General features: G+C 44.1%; 1 protein-coding gene across 1 annotated transcript in view; it reads right to left on the reverse strand.

Moving 5' to 3' along the window:
- The window catches only part of COL27A1 (collagen type XXVII alpha 1 chain), a 210,781-nt gene that overhangs the window by 166,324 nt on the left and 25,672 nt on the right, over positions 1–18,785 (reverse strand). Inside the window, exons 5-7 of the mRNA XM_065418988.1 lie at positions 9,281–9,334; positions 2,322–2,375; positions 189–242 (exon numbers count right to left, since the gene is read on the reverse strand). Coding sequence (XP_065275060.1) covers positions 189–242; positions 2,322–2,375; positions 9,281–9,334 — 162 coding nt within the window. The remainder of the gene's footprint in view (positions 1–188; positions 243–2,321; positions 2,376–9,280; positions 9,335–18,785) is intronic.

The raw sequence follows: 18,785 nt of genomic DNA on the forward strand, positions 1-18,785 counted from the left end.
TCGGTGCCTCAATTTACCCATTTGTAAAACACAAACAACAACTTGCTTCCCCCACACTGAGAGTTGAGGCTTAATTAAAATATTTGAAAGCACTCTGAAATTTTATAGTGAAAGATGCTTGAGAAGGGTACGTACGGTTATTTATTGACAATATTGGTTTAATTCACTGGGAACGAAAATGTGCTTACCTTCCGACCAGATGGTCCAGGAAGCCCACTCAAACCAGGTAAACCCATGTCTCCCTGCAAAACACAAGCATGCCTCATTAGTTTTCAGCTGCTTTTATTCCCACTTGCCATATGGTCTTACTGAAATTATTTGTCACAGAATAGATTTCACAATACGGGGGCTGAATTGCTGGTATCTGTGACTCGTACTCTTAATTCCTCAGAAATCCACTAAAAAAGAACGTATAGAAGTAAGAAAAGTGCCATTAAAAGATAATTGTAAATTCACACTCTCTCTATTAATTGCCTCACCTAACCAGTAAACTGGTGAATTAGCTGCAGCTACTGTGGGGACTCCAGTTTTTCACCAACAGAATGTGAGCCCTCTTTTCAATTATCACCTTCAGCTGCACACTGCAATTGCATTTTGGCAGGATTTTAAACAGCAGAATCCTGTCTTTTAAATGCAACATGAACAACGGGCATCGGCTGCTTCCATTTGTCAAATCCAGAAGCCAGGTTCATAAACTACCCTACTACTACTACTAAAGTGGCTCAGCCCATTGCTCCAACTCAGTCTCCAATAGCTCTGAGAATAAAATTATTTTCCTTGTATACACAATATTGAATGATCTTTTCCTGGCTGCTTAGAAGGAGAGATTTGCTGGTTGCCTGTACTCCTGGGAAAGGACTGAATTCAACCCCGACTGCTGTATTAGAAACATCTTAAGAATGGACCGGGCCCTTTGGTGCAAGTTATTTACATACCACATCCGGTTCCTTACTTACAGTACAGTTTGGCTTTCTCTGACTAGACTCAACGAACTCTTAGGACTTCAACATCGACTGTGACTGATTATTTCAGTCTTTATTTAACATGAGTTTGGAGTAAATAGCTGAAGAATTAGGCATTACTCCAAACTCTTACTGAAAGCTCTGAATTTCTATAAATACTATCAGGAACAAGGCCTTGTTAACATGGGCTAAGTGTACTCTGGGCCTTACTCATGCTTACACTAGCCATACTTTGTGAGAAAACTGTTACATGTCTTTCTGGCAGATGCTTTCCACGTCATTCCCATTCTGAAGCAGCTCAAAAAATTTCAAGGGCACCTCATGCTGGTGAGTTGAAAGAATAATTTCAATGATCTCTAACTTCATCATCTTTACCGGTTTTGGGTGTCTTAATTTATGGCCCAAAGGCACCTGGCTTCAAAGTAAATAGTCCCTTCATGGCCAATGCTTTCCATTAACTGTACATGAATAGGAAAAGTTTCATGATGTGGGGGGGGGGGAGGAGGGAGTTTATTTGTATTGGACATGAGTTATGAAGGAGGAAGGGTGCTGGCACTAATAAAAGAACAAATCAATACACACATTAGGGAACTCTGATTGTTCCTCTGTTAATTTCAATATTTATGTGAACCCCTATTACCAGACATCAGTAAAAACCAATTCACTGTGAAACAGCAAAACTCAGATCTTAATTTATTGAAAAGGTCTAGCAATAGAACCCCTTGATCCTTAACAAAGGCTAAACCCCAAAATTAGACTGTACATTTTAGTCTTGCATGGTTTGCACTGATTTGATTAGACATCAGTGGGGGGAGGGAGGGGGAAATCTAGTCTCACACACCAGGGTGAGCGTATATGCAACCTACTTTGAGTATGATGATCAAGATAAAGCTCTCCCCCTCACCCCAGACAGCTAGGCGGGTCTTGCAATTAAGCCACTGGATCAAAAGACCCAAGTTAGTTCCCAGCTCTGCTGCAGAATCCCTCTGTGATCTTGAGCAAATCACAGACCCCAGCATGGGCTGGGAATATGGGCACATTCCCAGGGTTCCAGGGACGCTTATACAGCCTGTGCTGAAACCAGCACGTCTGTGTCTTCCCTACTACTTTTAGCCATGCTAGCCAGATTAAAGCTAATATGGGTATGCCTACACAAGTGCAATCACACCTCTGGCTGAAGTGCAGACAATCTCTTAATTCTTTAGTCCCCTCCATCTGTAAATTGAGAACCTCTGAGGCTTTTTCTGCTTAGATTGTAAACTCTTTGGAACAGGGACTGTCTCTTCCTAGGTATATAGACAGCCGCTAGAACAACGGGGCCCCAATCTCTGTCTAATAAATAATAAAAATGATGCTTACCTTCTCTCCATTACGAGCTTTTCCAGGTGACAGCCCAGGATCACCTTTTTGGCCCTGAAACAAAGAATTAAACTCATGACCATATTTGAAGAGAACCCAAATTTTATACATTTGGTCTTGTTTGAACGGAGCCTTTGACTTCTAAAACAATTTTATTGTGCCTCCTCTCATCCCCTCCTCCCACACCTGTGAAAGTTTTCTTATCTGGTTCCACTTTACTGGGGCATGGGCTAGGGTTGGTTTTTTAAATTGTTCGTTGCTGCTACAGCACTAAAGGTTTTTAACTATTTTTGGTTGCATTAAAATAACTAGAGAAATATTTGGAAGAAAGCAATGCCATGACTTCCCATATTTGCTGCATAGTTGTGATTTCCCACCCTCCCCACCCCCAGTTTTCCCCTATACATTACCATCACAAAACAACACTCCACGCCCATTGCTACTGCTAAGTAGTATGGGTCAGCAACTTACTGTAGATGCTGCTTCCGGATTTAACTGTAGGGGACAGATGAAACCAGAGGGGAAAGTATACTAATTAGGAGCTAGCAGCGACAAGACTCAAGAGCAGTAGTAGGGTTTCTAAGCTGGCAGATGAAAGAGGCACATTGTATCTTAAGTGGTGGTATTCTTAATTTTCCCTTCCCACAGCTGAGACTCAAGTTGCAGGTTTCTTGCTCCTGCAGAGAAATCAGGATTTAGGATCGGGGTTTTCAGAGGAGCCAAAGGGAGTTGGGTGCCCTGGTCCCAACTAGAATTTCAGTAGGATTTGGACACTTAATTCCAATAGGTTCCTTTGGAAAACCCAGCCCAAATTCTTAGCAGGTGGGGCCTGGCCAAATGGGACACAGGACACAGAGAATTAGTTGGGAGCATGTGAGGGCAGAAGGTTGGAACATACTAGATTCTTCTGGCATGTCACAGGTAGGCTTCAGCACATGCAGAACCTTAGATCGGTCTAGTATCTCTACTACAATCTGGTACCTAACACTCAAAAGTCTCAGTGCTATGCCTCTATAGTTTCTTCCCTTTTGTGATTTTAAGGAAGTCACAACCTCTGTATGAACATCTGTAAAATGGGCATCAGTTACCGACTTGCATGGGACAGTTGTGAGGGTCAATTAATATTTGTCATGTGCTTTGAGGTCCTTTCATGAAAGTTGCGAAGAAGTATTTTTAACCAGTGTTTCTCATTAACAGCATAACGGTCCGGTTACAGCTAGATGAGCAGCTATTCTTCAAGCCTCACTGTGATGTGCTTATGTTGACACTTCCTTCCAAACTTCCACGCAGTGTAAATCTCCCTTTCCCTCTGTCCCCCACAAGCCGACAGGTTTGGTCAGAGAGATTTCTTGGATGTAGACTGTAGAGAGCACTGCTGATTTGATGCAGATGTATCTGTTCAAATTCTGAATGAAGACTTCTGGGTTTGCCAAACAGTAAATTAAGTCATGCAGATAACAGCTGCATGCAAAGTGAGATTATCATCCCCGCAGTTCCCTTCTGTGGCATCCTCCTTTGCAGGCCTCTGAGCTGCTTATGGGACCTGCTATTGTTGGGAGCAGATTAATATGGTCGCTGTAAGTGTCCTCATGGACTGTGGAGCATTTTTTATTCTGCAAAAGCAGCATTTTTTCCTGCAGGCAGATGTCTGTACTTTATGTTCCCTTCTCAGTCACATCTACTTAGCTTGATCACTTAGGAGTAGTGTAAACTAAGTACACCGGACCCCCGCTTCAACACAGGGTTTTGGATCCATGTGTGGTCCCGCGTTAATGCGGGGAACGCGTTACCATGGATCCCAATGTAATTAATTAAATTCAGGATCTATGTGCGGTCCCGTGCTATAAGCGAAATCACGCTATACAGATGCGCGTTCAAGCGAGGGTCTGCTGTAGTAATTGAACTTCTATAGCACCTTTCACTGGAGGATCTCAAAGCACTGTACCAAGACACTGCCTCAGACCATGCTTGTGAGGTCAGCACTATTGGATCCATTATATAGGTGGAAGAAGTGGGCTGCAGCCCACGAAAGCTTATGCTCTAATAAATTTGTTAGTCTCTAAGGTGCCACAAGTACTCCTGTTCCTTTTATATAGGTGGGTAAACTGAGCCACAGAGAGCTTGACTTACCCCAAAATCACACTGCAAGACAGTGGTAGAGCCAGGAATAGAACCCAGGAGTCCTGATGCTCAGTTCCCTGCTCTAACTAACAGGCCATATTGTTTTCCCTTTTAACGTGAAAAAAGGTTTTTCCCAATCTGTAAAAAATCAGGAGCTGTGAAATTAAAATACTCCAGCCCAGAAATCCAACTACTAGCAGTGTTTTAAACATCAAAGTTTTTAGAGCCAAACCACACTCCCAAAGGAAATTTATCCTCTCTGTATCATTATAGAATGGAAGATTTATTCAGAAGAGCCACTAACATTTCAGCCCAAAAGGCCTCCAGATGAGAGAGACAATTCCCATTCCAGCAACAGCTTTTACACAGCTTTACAAAACATGCTTCGGCTGATGGAGAAACCCTTCCCCCAACACCGAATGCTATCGGCAGATCTACATCAAGTCATTAGCAAGTCAACAAGCATGGTCTTTAGTACAACAGAAGTCCATGTCAAATTGAGAGATTATCATCATCTTCCCTAACTAGACATGAAGTCACCTGCTGTTGCCAAAGACAACAAAAGAAATGCAAAGTGGCAAGAGGTTCATTTAAACAGTTATAGTATTACAGATATTTGAGGAAAAAACGACAGTTTAAATTCTCTGGGGGTACAAATGGGTGAACTCCAGTGAAGCGGTGTCCATTTACAACAGCAGGGAATTTGGCTCAAAAATATATATGGTACTATTTAAAAGAACTTTTTAAGTACATTTGCCTATTAAGATTCGCCATAATGGACAGGAAGAAGGTGGAATTCTTAACATGGATACATTTAAAAAAATTCACTTGTTTGACAATGTAACAGGACAGCTCTAAAATGCAGTATAAACCTACAAGTGATTTTATACTATGGTATAAACACACAGACACACCCACCCCTTGGTCAAATAAAATTTATCACGAAATCCCTAATGTGCAATTGACCGCCTGGCCTTATCAGTGCCCTGTTAATGCAGCTGATAACAAGTATGCTCCTGGTTCTCTTCCTCAGTGACAGAGATTTGTTCTAGTCATATTTTCCAAGCTGTATCTGTCTGGGAAAGTTTGGTCTCCATTGTTGGATTGCTTGTTTTTTTCCAAGCTATTATTATTATAAAGTGCTATCTAGGGAAGACCTCCGCTAGCTGCCTGAGTGCCTCAACAGGAAACACTGAGGCCAGCACTACTTAGCCTGCCTGTCAGGGGATGGATTTTCAGAGATACTGAGCACCTGCAGTGCCCACTAAGTTCAGTTGTAGCTGTAGACACTCAGCACCTCCAGATAAAAAGTCAGGTCCCAAATGTTGAAGCCCACCTGTCCAGATTAATGCAATGTGGATTCATTACGAAAATGAGAGATGGTGCAAAGTCTATTCTGCTCTCCTTCTTCCCGAGTCTGAGAAGTTGGGCTTTAAATACCAGCCAAATGAAGTGAGGCAGGAAGGAAAGAGAAAACCACAGCACTCCGTACATGCCTGCCAAGAGGTGGCACCTGAAGAGATAGAGCTACCCAGTCTGTATAGTGCTTTGCAAAAACTTGCAAAGGTCACTGCTCAGGAGGGCTGGAACAACTTGTACAGTGGGGTTGCTGAGAGCCATTGAACCAAACTGTAAACCCTTTATATGATGGAAACCACTTCAAGCCAGGGGGAGTGGCAGCACCCTCAGTTCCAGCAGAACTATGTCACTGCTCAACTGATTCTCTGGCCAGATGTAGATTCATTCTCAGCCCAAGACTTAGCTATGGTTTTCACATTACTAAGGGACACTGAGCTCTCCCTCTGCCTTGGAAACCATCGTGATGAACCACCTACCACAGCTGATGGTTGTCAGCCTAGAGGCTCTCTCTTTTCCTTTACTGGGACCTTTTCAAGCCACTGACAAGAAGTTAGACAGATATGATTAACCAGGCTGCTCAGAAACTCTACATTGTGCACTAGCTGGAGGCCCATGTGCCTATCAGAGTCATACGCATGAAACATTTATCACCTCTGCTGCATAGACAGTATTGGACTCCCAACTTACTTCTGGATGCAATTCATGATGTTAACTTTGAACTACAGTTTGGGTCCTGGCTTCCTTTGAAACCACCTCTTTCCTAGTGCACCTACAAGCAAGGAGGGCAGTTGGGACTCAGCTATCAGAGAATGATGATCAAGAGAACTCATCAATTGATTCTTCAGCTATCAGGTCCAAAGATTTGAATTTGACAGAGCTGAATGTAGGGTGTTCTCAGTGCATGTGAGGCTCGGTTCCAGGACTGCTTCCCCACAGTCACCCAATAAACCCCAAGATGTGCTGATCATCAAAGCATACTGTGAAGTGTAGCTTGCCTTGGGGATGAGGAGTTTTTCTTATGGGATGGGTGGGGAAGGGAGCATTGTTTTCTCCAAGTTGTCAACTGTGTCCCACTATTCTGTATAACTTGACTGCACCTTAGTAGGGAAAAGCACTGTAACTAGAATGCATCTATGATCTGCATTGGTCCATTTGTCTTCCCATCAAACATTTAATGCCTCAAGTCCACCTGTTCAGAATGGTGTAGGGGAAAGAGAAGAAAAATATAAAAATATATATATAAAAATCACATGGCAGGGTCAAGACAGCTGGAGAGAAGAAAGATGGGACTATAGAATTGTTAGTACCCCGTGATGATTTTTTGCTATGTACAAGGCAAGGGGAACTGGCTTCCCCCACAAAAAAGCTTGAATTTGCAGATCCCATGTTGAGTTTGCAGGGCTGTCAGCTACGATAAAAAGATGTTGAGTTTTACAAGTAAAATCAAGAAGTGAGCTCCAGAGCCATTGACAGGGACTAAATACAGAACACCACGATGTAGACATTTTATAACCTCACTTTTCAGACCCTATAACTACACTTTCAAATACAGAACAGCTGCTGTACACCAGCACATCTCTGGTGCCTGCTTTTTAATTAGGCAGAGATAGAAATGCCAGGTTGCTAGACTCTTTCCCCCAGAACATCAATAGCAATTGTAACATCTCTTCCTACTGATGTGCTAATGAAAAGAATCTACTCTTATTTGCACCTTCTCTTCAATTCGATGTGAAATCCTAAACGTTTTCATTTTGTTAGTGCTTATTAGAGAGATTTTCACTGATTCCCTCCTCCTGCATTCCTTTCTCCGGTCCTATATAGGACACTAACTTCTGGTCTCACTTGGGCCACCAGTAGCTCTAAAGCTAGTACTGATTAGGTCAGGCCTCAAATAGAATCCAAATTTAGGACCTTTACATTTTCTAGAGAACGTGTTTATATAATGGATCGAGCTGGATATTAGAATGGAAGTTTCTGAAAGAGGCAATGTTGGCCAACACACTGGAATTAGTCCCCGTTCTTTTCATCTGCATCTTTAACAATGTATTAGCCAGCCAGACGAGGCCTTGCTTCTGACTGGCCAACTCTTTGATAGCACCTCTGACAGTATAGCACTTGGGGTATTACTGAACTGCAGTGTCAGCAGTGGAACTTTTGTATGGGAGGCGGGGAAGGAAAAAGGAGAGGGGCAGAAATAAAGGCTTTTGGGGGCAATCAGTAGAGGAAGGAGCATAGAACTTGGCGGGGCTGGGGTGGGGAGGGAGGCAGAGGACATCCAAAAGGAAGCAACTAGGGAAACTTGGAATACACAGAAGAGGTGATGTACTGTGGGACTTTAGGGGCCAGGTAGGATATTATGTCCCAGGTTACTAGGATCTCCTTTAACCAAAGCACTAGGATTTGACACTTTCTGCTGTGTTGGACGTAACTGCACAGTCAGTGACAGGATAGTGACTCACTCCCCCACAGTTTTGTCCTAGCAGGTATTGTGCTCAGGGTCAAACCTGGGATGGATTCTTTGGGGACAACCTCTTTGCTGACTGTTCCCAAAATCTTGGCCAGGACTCTGAAGTGGATCTTTGCATGGTATTAAAGGGGGCATCAGGCAAAGAACGAACAGTCTGGGTGGAATTTTGGGAGGGGAAGAGGAGAGATGGAAGGGATTTCAGGGGAGGGGGGAGACAGACAAAGAAAGACTTTGCCAATTCTGCTGTCTGGGCGGTCTGGACGGGGGTAGCACAGTCACACAGCTGACTAAGAGTGCTGAAGAGTCCAGAGGAGAAGCCCAAAGAAGCTGGGTAACAGCCGGGGTCCTTACAGGATGGAAGTCTGATCTTGTGGAGGGTGAAGACATCTGTGGTGCTGTTGGGAGCCTCTTGTGAATTTTGAGGGTGGGGAAGGCATGCCTTGCAATGCTGCAGGCAGGGCCGGCTCCAGGCACCAGCCCACCAAGCATGTGCTTGGGGCGGCACCTGGAGGGGGGCGGCGCGGTGCGGCGCTCCGGCCCGAGAGCAGGGCCGCGACTGGGCTCACCGCCCTCCCCGCGGCGCTCTGGCCGCCGGGGAGAGCGGAGCCCCGGCCGGGCTCGCCGCCCTCCCTCCGGCGCTCTGGCCGCCGGGGAGAGCGGAGCCGCGGCGGGCTCGCCGCCCTCCCCCCAGCGCTCCGGCCGGTCGGGGAGAGCGGGGCCCTGGCCAGGCTCCGCGCCCTCCCCTGCCGCGCTCCCCACCGGGGGTGGGGGGTGGGGGCGGCGGGAGGCTTTTTTGCCTGGGGCGGCAAAAAAGCCAGAGCCGGCCCTGTCTGCAGGGAGTTTCACAGGGTTTAGGGAAAGGACCTCGCAGTGTGGTGCGTATGGGAGGTGGTGAAAGAGCCCTTACAATTATTCCCCTAGGGGGGTCGAGTAGCCTTATATGCTCTCTCTCCTTACTGGGGTCTCCTCTGGAGCTAGAAGGCAAAAGCTTTTCACACTGGCAAATACTTACTTTAGGGCCAGGTAGACCAGGGCGGCCAGGGTTTCCATGGGGACCAGGAGGACCCTAAAACAAAACAGAGGCATAATAAATCTATACAAATCAACATTATTCAATATGGATGGTGCCAAAACCCCAGCTCCAAGTGCCCCTGAACTTTGAGGAAGCTCAGATCCAGGTTCAGTCCAATCCCGAGGAATGACACAGGCCTTCTTTATACTAGAAAGGTTTTGCTGTACCTGCAAACCCTCCTAGAGGTGATCCAGGTCCCCAAACAAAATAAGCTAGATTGAAAAAAAGGACCTTTGGGGGTGGGGGGGGGGGGTTCAACAACACTACATCTACATGGGGACTTTTGCCAGCAAGCAATGTTGGTCAGAGTTTTGCACACTCCTAACCAACATAACTATGCAGGCAATACTTAAGTGCAGACCAGGCCACCATCCCCGAAACATCTGTAATTAACAAAAGCCATTCCTGGCAGTAGGAGGGATAGAGCTGGTGTGAGCATTTCAGTCACTCTTCCTCTCCATGAAATATATAGCTGCAGTTTGCTCCTTCCAGGAGGGAGGTGGCTTAAGCAGAACACTGATTAGGTGGCCCTCTTAGCAGTAACAAGGAGATAATGGCACTGTGGCTGGACAGGGTTGACTCTGTGTTAGCAGATTGTTCTTGTATGGCAAGTACTACTGTAACCAGACCAAGAACATGAGCAGTTTGCAATGCAGAGACACAGGGGATGCGAGATGGTTTAAAAACCTACGTTCCAATCAATGCACAACTGCAGGAATCTCCCACCAGAGTGCAGATATGCAAAGTGCCAGCAACCACTTTAGAGAGCAACCCACTAACTAACCACTTGCAACTGCATTAGCAATGGCAGTAAAGCAGTGATCTCTCAGGTGTGCTGGGCTTCCACACAGCTCCACTGACTTCAGTTAATACCAGGCCTCAAGTCTAAGAGCTTCTCTGCAACCATATTTCCTATGTGACCTGACTTCCTCCCTAGGGACACTATTCAGCGTAGTTATGCTAGCAGACAATAGGACCTTTAAACTCCTGGCAGCCTTGGAGGCTTTGTGCTTAGGCTCAGTACGGTACCAGGGTGCATAATGCATAAAATTTAGCTATGCTGGCAGAAGTCTGTAATAGAGACATAATCCATGTCAGTCAGGGGTGTGATTCTGAGCGACAGAGCTGTGCTGGCAGAAGTCCCTAGCATAGACACAGTTGTTCCAGCAAAGCTGTGCTTCTACCAGATTAGCTTGTTTCATTCATGGGAGGTGGCTTTACTACATCAGTATAAAGTGTGCTTTGTGGGCATAACTGCATCCTCATCAGGAACCAAAATAGCAGCAAAAGCCCCAGAAGGAGCAGAGATTTGGGGTATCAAGAAGACTGTATACATTTAGAACGATTTACTTGGCATTTTAGAATAAGCAGCAGGCACATTTCTGAGAGCTGAAATAAGGGGAAACAGAAGTACTTGCTAGAATGAAATTTTAATGGTTTAACTACTTGTTTAACCTTCAGGGCATATCCCCTGGAAAGCGCTTGAAATTTTGCCTTTTTAGAGGCTCTGATGAGACTGGAATGCAAATCCATACTATGATTGGTATAGAGTAAAGTCCCTGTTTAAAATGAGCTTCAGTTTTCCCCAGTGGCATTTTAATGATTCGTTCATTTCAAAAATAGATACATAAATGATTAAAAATATAGTCTGTGACCCTCACTCAAAAAGCTATAGCAATTTTCTCTGCCTAGATACTAAGGGCAATAGGCACTGTAAAATACCTACAATAGATGATATACAGCAATATCTCCTTTTAAATCATTTATTAAAAGAACTAAACATATTTTCCAAAGACTATTTAAGGCACTATCTGGAATAAGAAGCTAAGAATAAATTATCCCAGGCTTTATACAGAGCAGATGAAATCTGCTAACTTTCCAGGCAGAGGTAATAATGCTGCTAAATCCCAGAACAAGTTCCTGGGAGGTGTAGCAATTTGAAGAGTCAATTCTGAAGATTCATATTCTGCCAACATGCACAACCTTTATGCCACCAGTAGGAGTACTTTCATTTACTCTTGATTTAAAGGAGGAGCATAGATTGGTGGATAAAGAGAAAGTTATTTGGCTGCTTTCTCAGCTCTGAGAGAGACTGTAATATTTGCTGTCATCACTTCTGCACGTTTGGGTCCAAATCTCCCAGGCTGTGATTTCCAAAGGAGACAAATGGAATTAGTGTCCAACTAACAAAGGAATTCAGTGCCTTTAATCGCCTTTGAAAGACACAGCCTTAATGTTTATTTAGTGTAATAAAAAGTTTTTTTTTATTACATCTTGTAGCATGAGCATTTGTTGAGCCAACAGATTTGTTGGGGAAGAGTCAAAACAGCTTTTGTAAAGGGAAGTCATGCCTCACCAATCTATTAGAACTTTTTGAGGGGGGTCAACAAAGACTTGGACAGGAGTAATCCAATGGATATAGTGTACTTGGACTTTCAGAAAGTCTTTGACAAGGTCCCTCACCAAAGGTTCTTCAGCAAAGTAAGGAGTGATGGGATAAAGGGGAAGGTCCCCTCATGGATCAGTAACTGGTTAAAAGACAGGAAACAATGGATAGGAATAAATGGTCAATTTTCAGAATGGAGAGAGGTAAGAAGCAGGGTCCCCAAAGGATCTGTACTGGGACCAGTGCTGATCAATAATTTCATACATGATCTGGAAAAAGGGGTAAACAGTGAGGTGGCAAAGTTTGCAGATGATACAAAATTACTCAAGATAGTTAAGTGCAAAGGAGACTGCCAAGAGATTTCACAAAACTGGGTGATTGGGTAACAAAATGGCAGGTGAAATTCAATGGTGATAAATACAAAGTAATGCACATTGAAAAACATAATCCCAACTATACATAAAAGTGATGGGGTTTAAATTAGCTGTACCACTCAAGGCAGAGATCTTGGAGTCACTGTGGATAGTTCTCTGAAAACATCCCCTCAATATGCTGCGGCAGTTAAAAAAGTTAACAGAATGTTAGGAACCATTAGGAAAGGGTTAGATCAGGCGTCAGCAACCTTTCAGAAGCGGTGTGCCGAGTCATTTATTCACTCTGATTTAAGGTTTCACATGCCGGTAATACATTTTAACGTTTTTAGAAGGTCTCTTTCTATAAGTCTATAATATATAACTAAACTATTGTTGTATGTAAAGTAAATAAGGTTTTTAAAATGTTTAAGAAGCTTCATTTAAAATTAAATTAAAATGCAGAGCCCCCCAGACCGGTGGCCAGGACCCTGGCAGTGTGAGTGCCACTGAAAATCAGCTTGCGTGCTGCCTTCGGCACCCGTGCCATAGGTTGCCTACCCCTGGGTTAGATAATAAGACATAACATATCATAATGCTGCTATATAAATCCATGGTATGCTGACTCCTGGAATATTGAGTGCAGTTCTGGTCCCCCATCTCAAAAAAGATATATTAGAATTGGAAAAGGTACAGAGAAAAGCATTTTTGTTGCTCAGGGGTATGGAACAGCTTCCATATGGAGAAAGATTTAAAAGACTGGAACTGTTCAGCCTGGAAAAGAGACGACTAAGGGGGGATATGACAGAAATCTGTAAAATCATGAATGGTGCGGAGAGAGTTAATAGAAAAGTGTTAGTTACCTCTTCATATAACACAAGAACCAGAGGTGATCTGATGAAATTATTAGGCAGCAGGTTTAAAACAAGCATAAGGAAGTACTTCTTCACATAATGCACAGTCAATCTGCAGAAATCATTACCAGGGGATGTTATGAAAGCCAAAAGTATAACTGGGTTCAAAAAAAGAATTAGATAAGTTCATGGAGGATGGGGCCATAAATGGCTATTGGCCAAGATGGTCAGGGTTGCAACTTCATGCTCTGGGTGTCCCTAAGCCTCTGACAGCCAGAAGCTGGGACTGGATGACAGGGGATGGATCACTTAATAACTGCCCTGTTCTATTAGTTCCCTCTGAAGAATCTGGCACTGGGAACTGTCGGAAGACAGGATACTGGGCTAGATGGACCATTGGTCTGACCCAGTCTGGGTATTCTTACGTATATCATCATGTTTCATAGAATGAGAAGTCTGGCAGAGCAAGGATTGAACACATTTTTCCCCAAGTCCCAGGCTAGTGCCGTAATCATTGAACCATTTTTCCTCGCTGTCTCTGATTAAAGCATTTCCCTAGGGTCTTTGGGATCAAGGAAATATTTAGAGCCACATAACTGTGCAAAGAAAAAATTGTCCTAATTATAGAGGGATTAGTTTTAATGACAGAGCTTAGAGCAGCAACATCTCTATAAAGTCGAGATCCTACAATGTGTCACGCATCAGCAGTTAATGCAAGCAGTCCAGCGCAAGGTCTAAAGCACCAAGCCAGATTTATAAAGCGAGGGTAGTTCAGCTGTTATGGAAGTTCAGAGTCAAACATCCCAGCTCAAATCCCATTTTACAGCTTGGTCTCCTTTTGGTGCATATTCATGCGACTTGTTATCCATCATAATACAAGACAGAATTCTCAACAAGAAAGCTATAGGCAGCAGCACAACCTCCAACTGGGACCAGCCAATGCTGATTGACACTGACACAGCTTCCAACTGGAAATGCGGAATCTATAGCTACAGCTGCAGCTTTGTCATGGTGGGAAAAGAGTTACAGATAACGTGATTTTCCTGCTCCTCTGTGACTTTTTTGGTGTCGGTGACTCACCCGGCAGCAGCGGCTGCTGTCTCATGGGTCTGGGTTAGGGTGACCAGACAGCAAGCGTGAAAAATCGGGATGGGAGTGGGGGGGTAATAGAAGCCTATATAAGAAAAAGACCCTAAAATCGGGACATCTGGTCACCCTAGTCTGGGCCCAGCTCCCCTCCCCACTCAGACCAAGATTAGGGTTGTGGTGCTAGGGCGGAAGGTGCTACTACAGATGGTCAATGCCCCCATATCTGTCAGGGCATTTTTTAAACAAAAATCATGGAGCAATCACTAAATCCGTGACTTTTACGGAATTCACCATGACTGCTCTGTGATTTTTTATTTTAAAAATGCTATAACGAATCTGTAGCCCTAACTATGGCTAAACTTCCAATCAGAAACTCATGGGCTAACAAATAATGTACCTAACACAGTTCACAGGCAGACTTTTCCAGCACAACTGTAGGAAACATTAACCAAAAGCCAGCCTAAAAAGGGAACCAGTCTTCAGTCCAAGCAAAGGCCTGCAAGATCAGAATTCTCAACACTCAGTGATAAGATGTGCAATAAGATAAACACCCAGATCCCTAGTTTAAGGGGGTGTACCTATACTATTGAATTCAATAAGAGTTTTAGCATTAACTTCAGTGGGAGCAGGATCAGAGACATAGGGAGATGAATAGAACATGGGGTTAGCAAGATCAAAACAGGAGACATCCATCTCACTTGAAATCTCCAAAGCGTCCCAGTCTGACTAAGTGGAAGGCAATGTGCTGCTGGAAGTCCAACCCAGTAACCAGGGCATGGCAGTGATCAAGCCCAAAGGTTATGAAAGTCCTATTTAAAATGTCTAGCTCAGCTATGGAGAGACAAGGGCGTAGTCTGGCAATAGTCCTAAAATGGTAAAAAAATAACTGATTTTGATATGTTCCAACATGGCTAGCCCTTTAATCTAAAGTTTACACCCACATTCTTGGCAGAGGAGGAAGATTCAGTGTGGTACAGCTATCCATGGGCAGAGTAACAGAACGTACAGGACAGCATATGCCTCAGGAGCTCTGAGCAGTGAAAATCTGAACAGGCAGGCCCTAAGATTTAAGCTACGCACCAGTCTATAATGGCAATGGAAGTAATTGGTGGAACTTTAAACTCCACCCTCCAAGCCCACATACATGTGCCCAGATCAGTGCTGAGATGCTGTATGGATATGGTCTCGGTGTTCTGCCAGCCCCTGGGTACGTTTATTCCTCACCTAGCTTACTGTTCCTCTCCAACCCCACAGGCAACTTCTCACTCCTCTTTCATACAGTCTCACCATCAACCACCTCTCGCCTTTCATCATATCTGCCCATAGGCAATGAAATTTAATAAACAACCCACCCCAGCATGCAGCAAAAATGAAGAAAGAAACCACAACACCCCATTTCAATTCATCCATCTCAGAAACAAGTGCCCTTATGCATAGCCCATGTCCCAGTGACATGGACCCCCCATCAAACCACTAATGGAGCTAACAACCTCTTTGCAACCCAATCAATCCTAAATAGAATATTGTGCGTCTCAGATGTTCATGGAGCCGTTCTATTCTCTCCTGTAGCCAATGGCAGATGCAACGATCCCTTCATTTACACGGATCCCAGCAGCTACAATTCAGCTCATTACGCTTCTCTTTCAGCTATAATACGTGACCACAAACGGTGGGGACACTCCAACGCTGTAGAATCAGCCCGCCCAAGTACAAACAACTCCTGCCTAGCAAACCTTCCAAATCGGAGGGAGTTTGGTAATCAACCAGGACACCTTTCACCTTTAGGTCACGGCTGTGACTGTGAGGATAGTCATAAACAAGTCATTGTCATCGAATAGCTGTGGGGCTGCCTATGCAATCTGCTGGTCTCAGTTGAGTCTTTACTGTGCAGGTGCCCATCTCTCCACCACCACAAGCCGCATGCTTATAGGCTACCTCCACAAAGTGCCCTATGATTAAATGGATATGGGGAATGAAGTACTCTTTAACCCCTAAAACTTGTTCCTCGACCAGAACTCAGGAACATAGATACTTACGTCGTAATCTCTTTGGAGCAAGGGCTGTCCTTTTGTTCTGTGTTTGTACAGCACCTAGCACAGTGGGGTGCTGGTCTATGACCGGGGCTCCTAGGTGCTACCACGATACAAATAAATAATAATGGATCATAGGAAAACCAGCAGCCTCCCCAGTCTATAGTGCTTGCAGTCTTGTCCCTTTTTCTCACACTGAAGGCACAAAGAACGTATAAAATGCCAAAGCAAATCAAAGCCCCTTCTCAGCTGCACAATCTCATCTTCACCGACCCTTAGCCACTCCAGTAAGATCAGTTTTAACTACTCCCACCTGAACTAACCACACACAGAAGGAACTTCACCAAAGGTATATTTAGGACAGCTCCTCGGCAAAGGGACCACATCAAACTATTGGCACTAAGCAACTACAGCGGCAACATTTGATGCTCCCATTCCAGTTAACCGCCTGTTATATGACATGTTGAAAGGCAGCTTCTTCTCATCAAACCAAGTCTCAGAGACATCCATCCCTCTATCAACACGCACCGCACAAAGACAGTGTCAGTCCAATCTGCCTTTTTTACTCAGCCTAATCCAGTTTTCATTACCCTCCCCTTCCAGACCATCAGAATTACCTATCCCTAATCAGTATCTCCCAGACGTAGCCACCTTTCCATAGATGAGCAGTGTTGGAGCTAGCTAGCTGCTACCCTCTATTCATGCTCTTCTAAATTAAACTCTACTTTTTTCCCCTTCAACTAAAAGGGTTGGTATATACTCATAAGTATTATAACTATATGTAATCATCATCATCTCATTTCTCTCTTTTCTTTGCATCAGATGGGACAACATTGAGTCCAGCAAGTTAGGAGCTGAAATTCTACCAGCCCCATATTATTCTCTCACACACACACACTCTCTCTCTCTCTCTCTCTCTCTCTCTCTCGGCTCACTCTCTCGGCACTGCTTAAACAATAAAACCCAGCAACAAGTCGACTTACATCTGAAGTCTTCCAGCCTCGGCACCAGAAATTCCATGGAAAGTTTTATCATGGGACACTGTTTTAATCATCAGCAGTCACCAGAGGATCAGCAGCATGGAAACCAGGCGTTGAACACAATCCCTCAATGTGTTCTGAAAATGGGGTTGGGTGGGGTAGGGGGGTTCCCAAACGTGGCTGGGCTTGTAATCTGGATGGAATGCCACTCATGTGAAAGCCATCTACTTGTCAACTCCACAGTGCCAGCCAGTTCATCTCTGCTACATGGGCAGAGATGAGAACCCTCTCACAGAAACTCTTTTATTTGTATTGGTTCACAGTCTGCACAAATTAACAAAAGTGTAACTGTGTGCAATTCCCCTCCCCCCCGCACACACATTAAAAAACTCACGCAAAATGCTAAAGAGCTTCATCCAAAAGGGACGGCTACTCATTGAAAACTCATTAGACTTGGGGGCTTCACAATGCAAAGCAGCTTTTCTGTCCTGACCTCCAGATTCCACTCTGACCTTTGGCTTGCTGAAAAACGAGCTAAATATTTGAAATGAGGCCAAACAAACTGTTTCTTTAAACACTTCTACTTAGAAGCTGGAAAACCTTCCTAGTGGAATGAGGAGATTGGAACAATCTTTACAGCAGACTGAAATTTTATCATCTTGGGGAAAAAAGCCCCCGTTTTTTTTTAAAAAGAAGAGGATTTTTTTTTGCAACCAAAGACAAAATGTAGCAAGGAAATGCTACAGCAGGAGCTCGGAATCTTCCAAAGCTCTGAGGCTCATGGCGTGATGGAGGTAAGAATCAGTGAGTGCAATAGCAACATTTTACCTCCTTGCACAATGGAATTTCTCCTATCTATTGAGAGCTTAAAATTAGTGCAGAGTTGGCATTAAAAACCTTTGAGTCCTAGTCCCAGCTCTGCCACTGGCTGGCTATGAGACCCTGGGAAAATCAGTTTGCCCACCTGTAAAATGGCAAAATTGACTTTCAATGGGACTTAAGCTCCTAAGTCACTTAAGCACTTCTGAAAATTTTACCCCAAGTCTGTTTCTGCTTCCATGGAAGTGAATCCAGTGGCAAACTTCCCATTGTTTTCCACATGTGCAGGCTTCCTGTGCTACTCCAGAGTGTGGTTGTAAGGTTTAGTTAACATTTGGAAACTTCCATGTAAGCATTATTGCTGTGGTTTACAGCACCTTTTAACTCTCTTTCTGCAGACCTCACTAAGCCATGCACATTCTTCAGTGCAATCGAACTGTCTGCACACAAATGTGGTACCACTTTATAGCAGCATAGTTAAAGTGGTAGAACTTCCCTAGCATGGATGCAGTTATGTCAGTACAAAGGTGCTTTATGCTGGTACAGCTATTCCCATATAAGGTATCCTTATACCAACATAACTGCATCCAGGCTAGGGATTGTACCAATATAAAGTATTTCAATATAAAAAATAATAATTAAAAAAACCCCACATGCCCCTAACTGAAATACCAGTACAAAACCCTGTATGTAGTGCCAGCACAAACTACAGCTGTGAGTGCTATGCTTATCACAATTAAGTCACTGTCCAGGTCTACCCTACAAACTTTCACTGGCATAGCTATATTGGTCGGGGTGCAATTTGAGACCGACAGCTATGCTGGCAAGAGCCCCTAGTGTGGATACAGTTATACACTGGCAATACTATGCTTCGACTGTTATAGCTTATTTTGCTCAGGAGGACTGGAAATAAGGAGCATCATGTGACCAGCCAGCT

The sequence above is a fragment of the Emys orbicularis genome, chromosome 18 (assembly GCF_028017835.1).
Source record: "Emys orbicularis isolate rEmyOrb1 chromosome 18, rEmyOrb1.hap1, whole genome shotgun sequence".
Classification (NCBI taxonomy): domain Eukaryota; kingdom Metazoa; phylum Chordata; order Testudines; family Emydidae; genus Emys; species Emys orbicularis.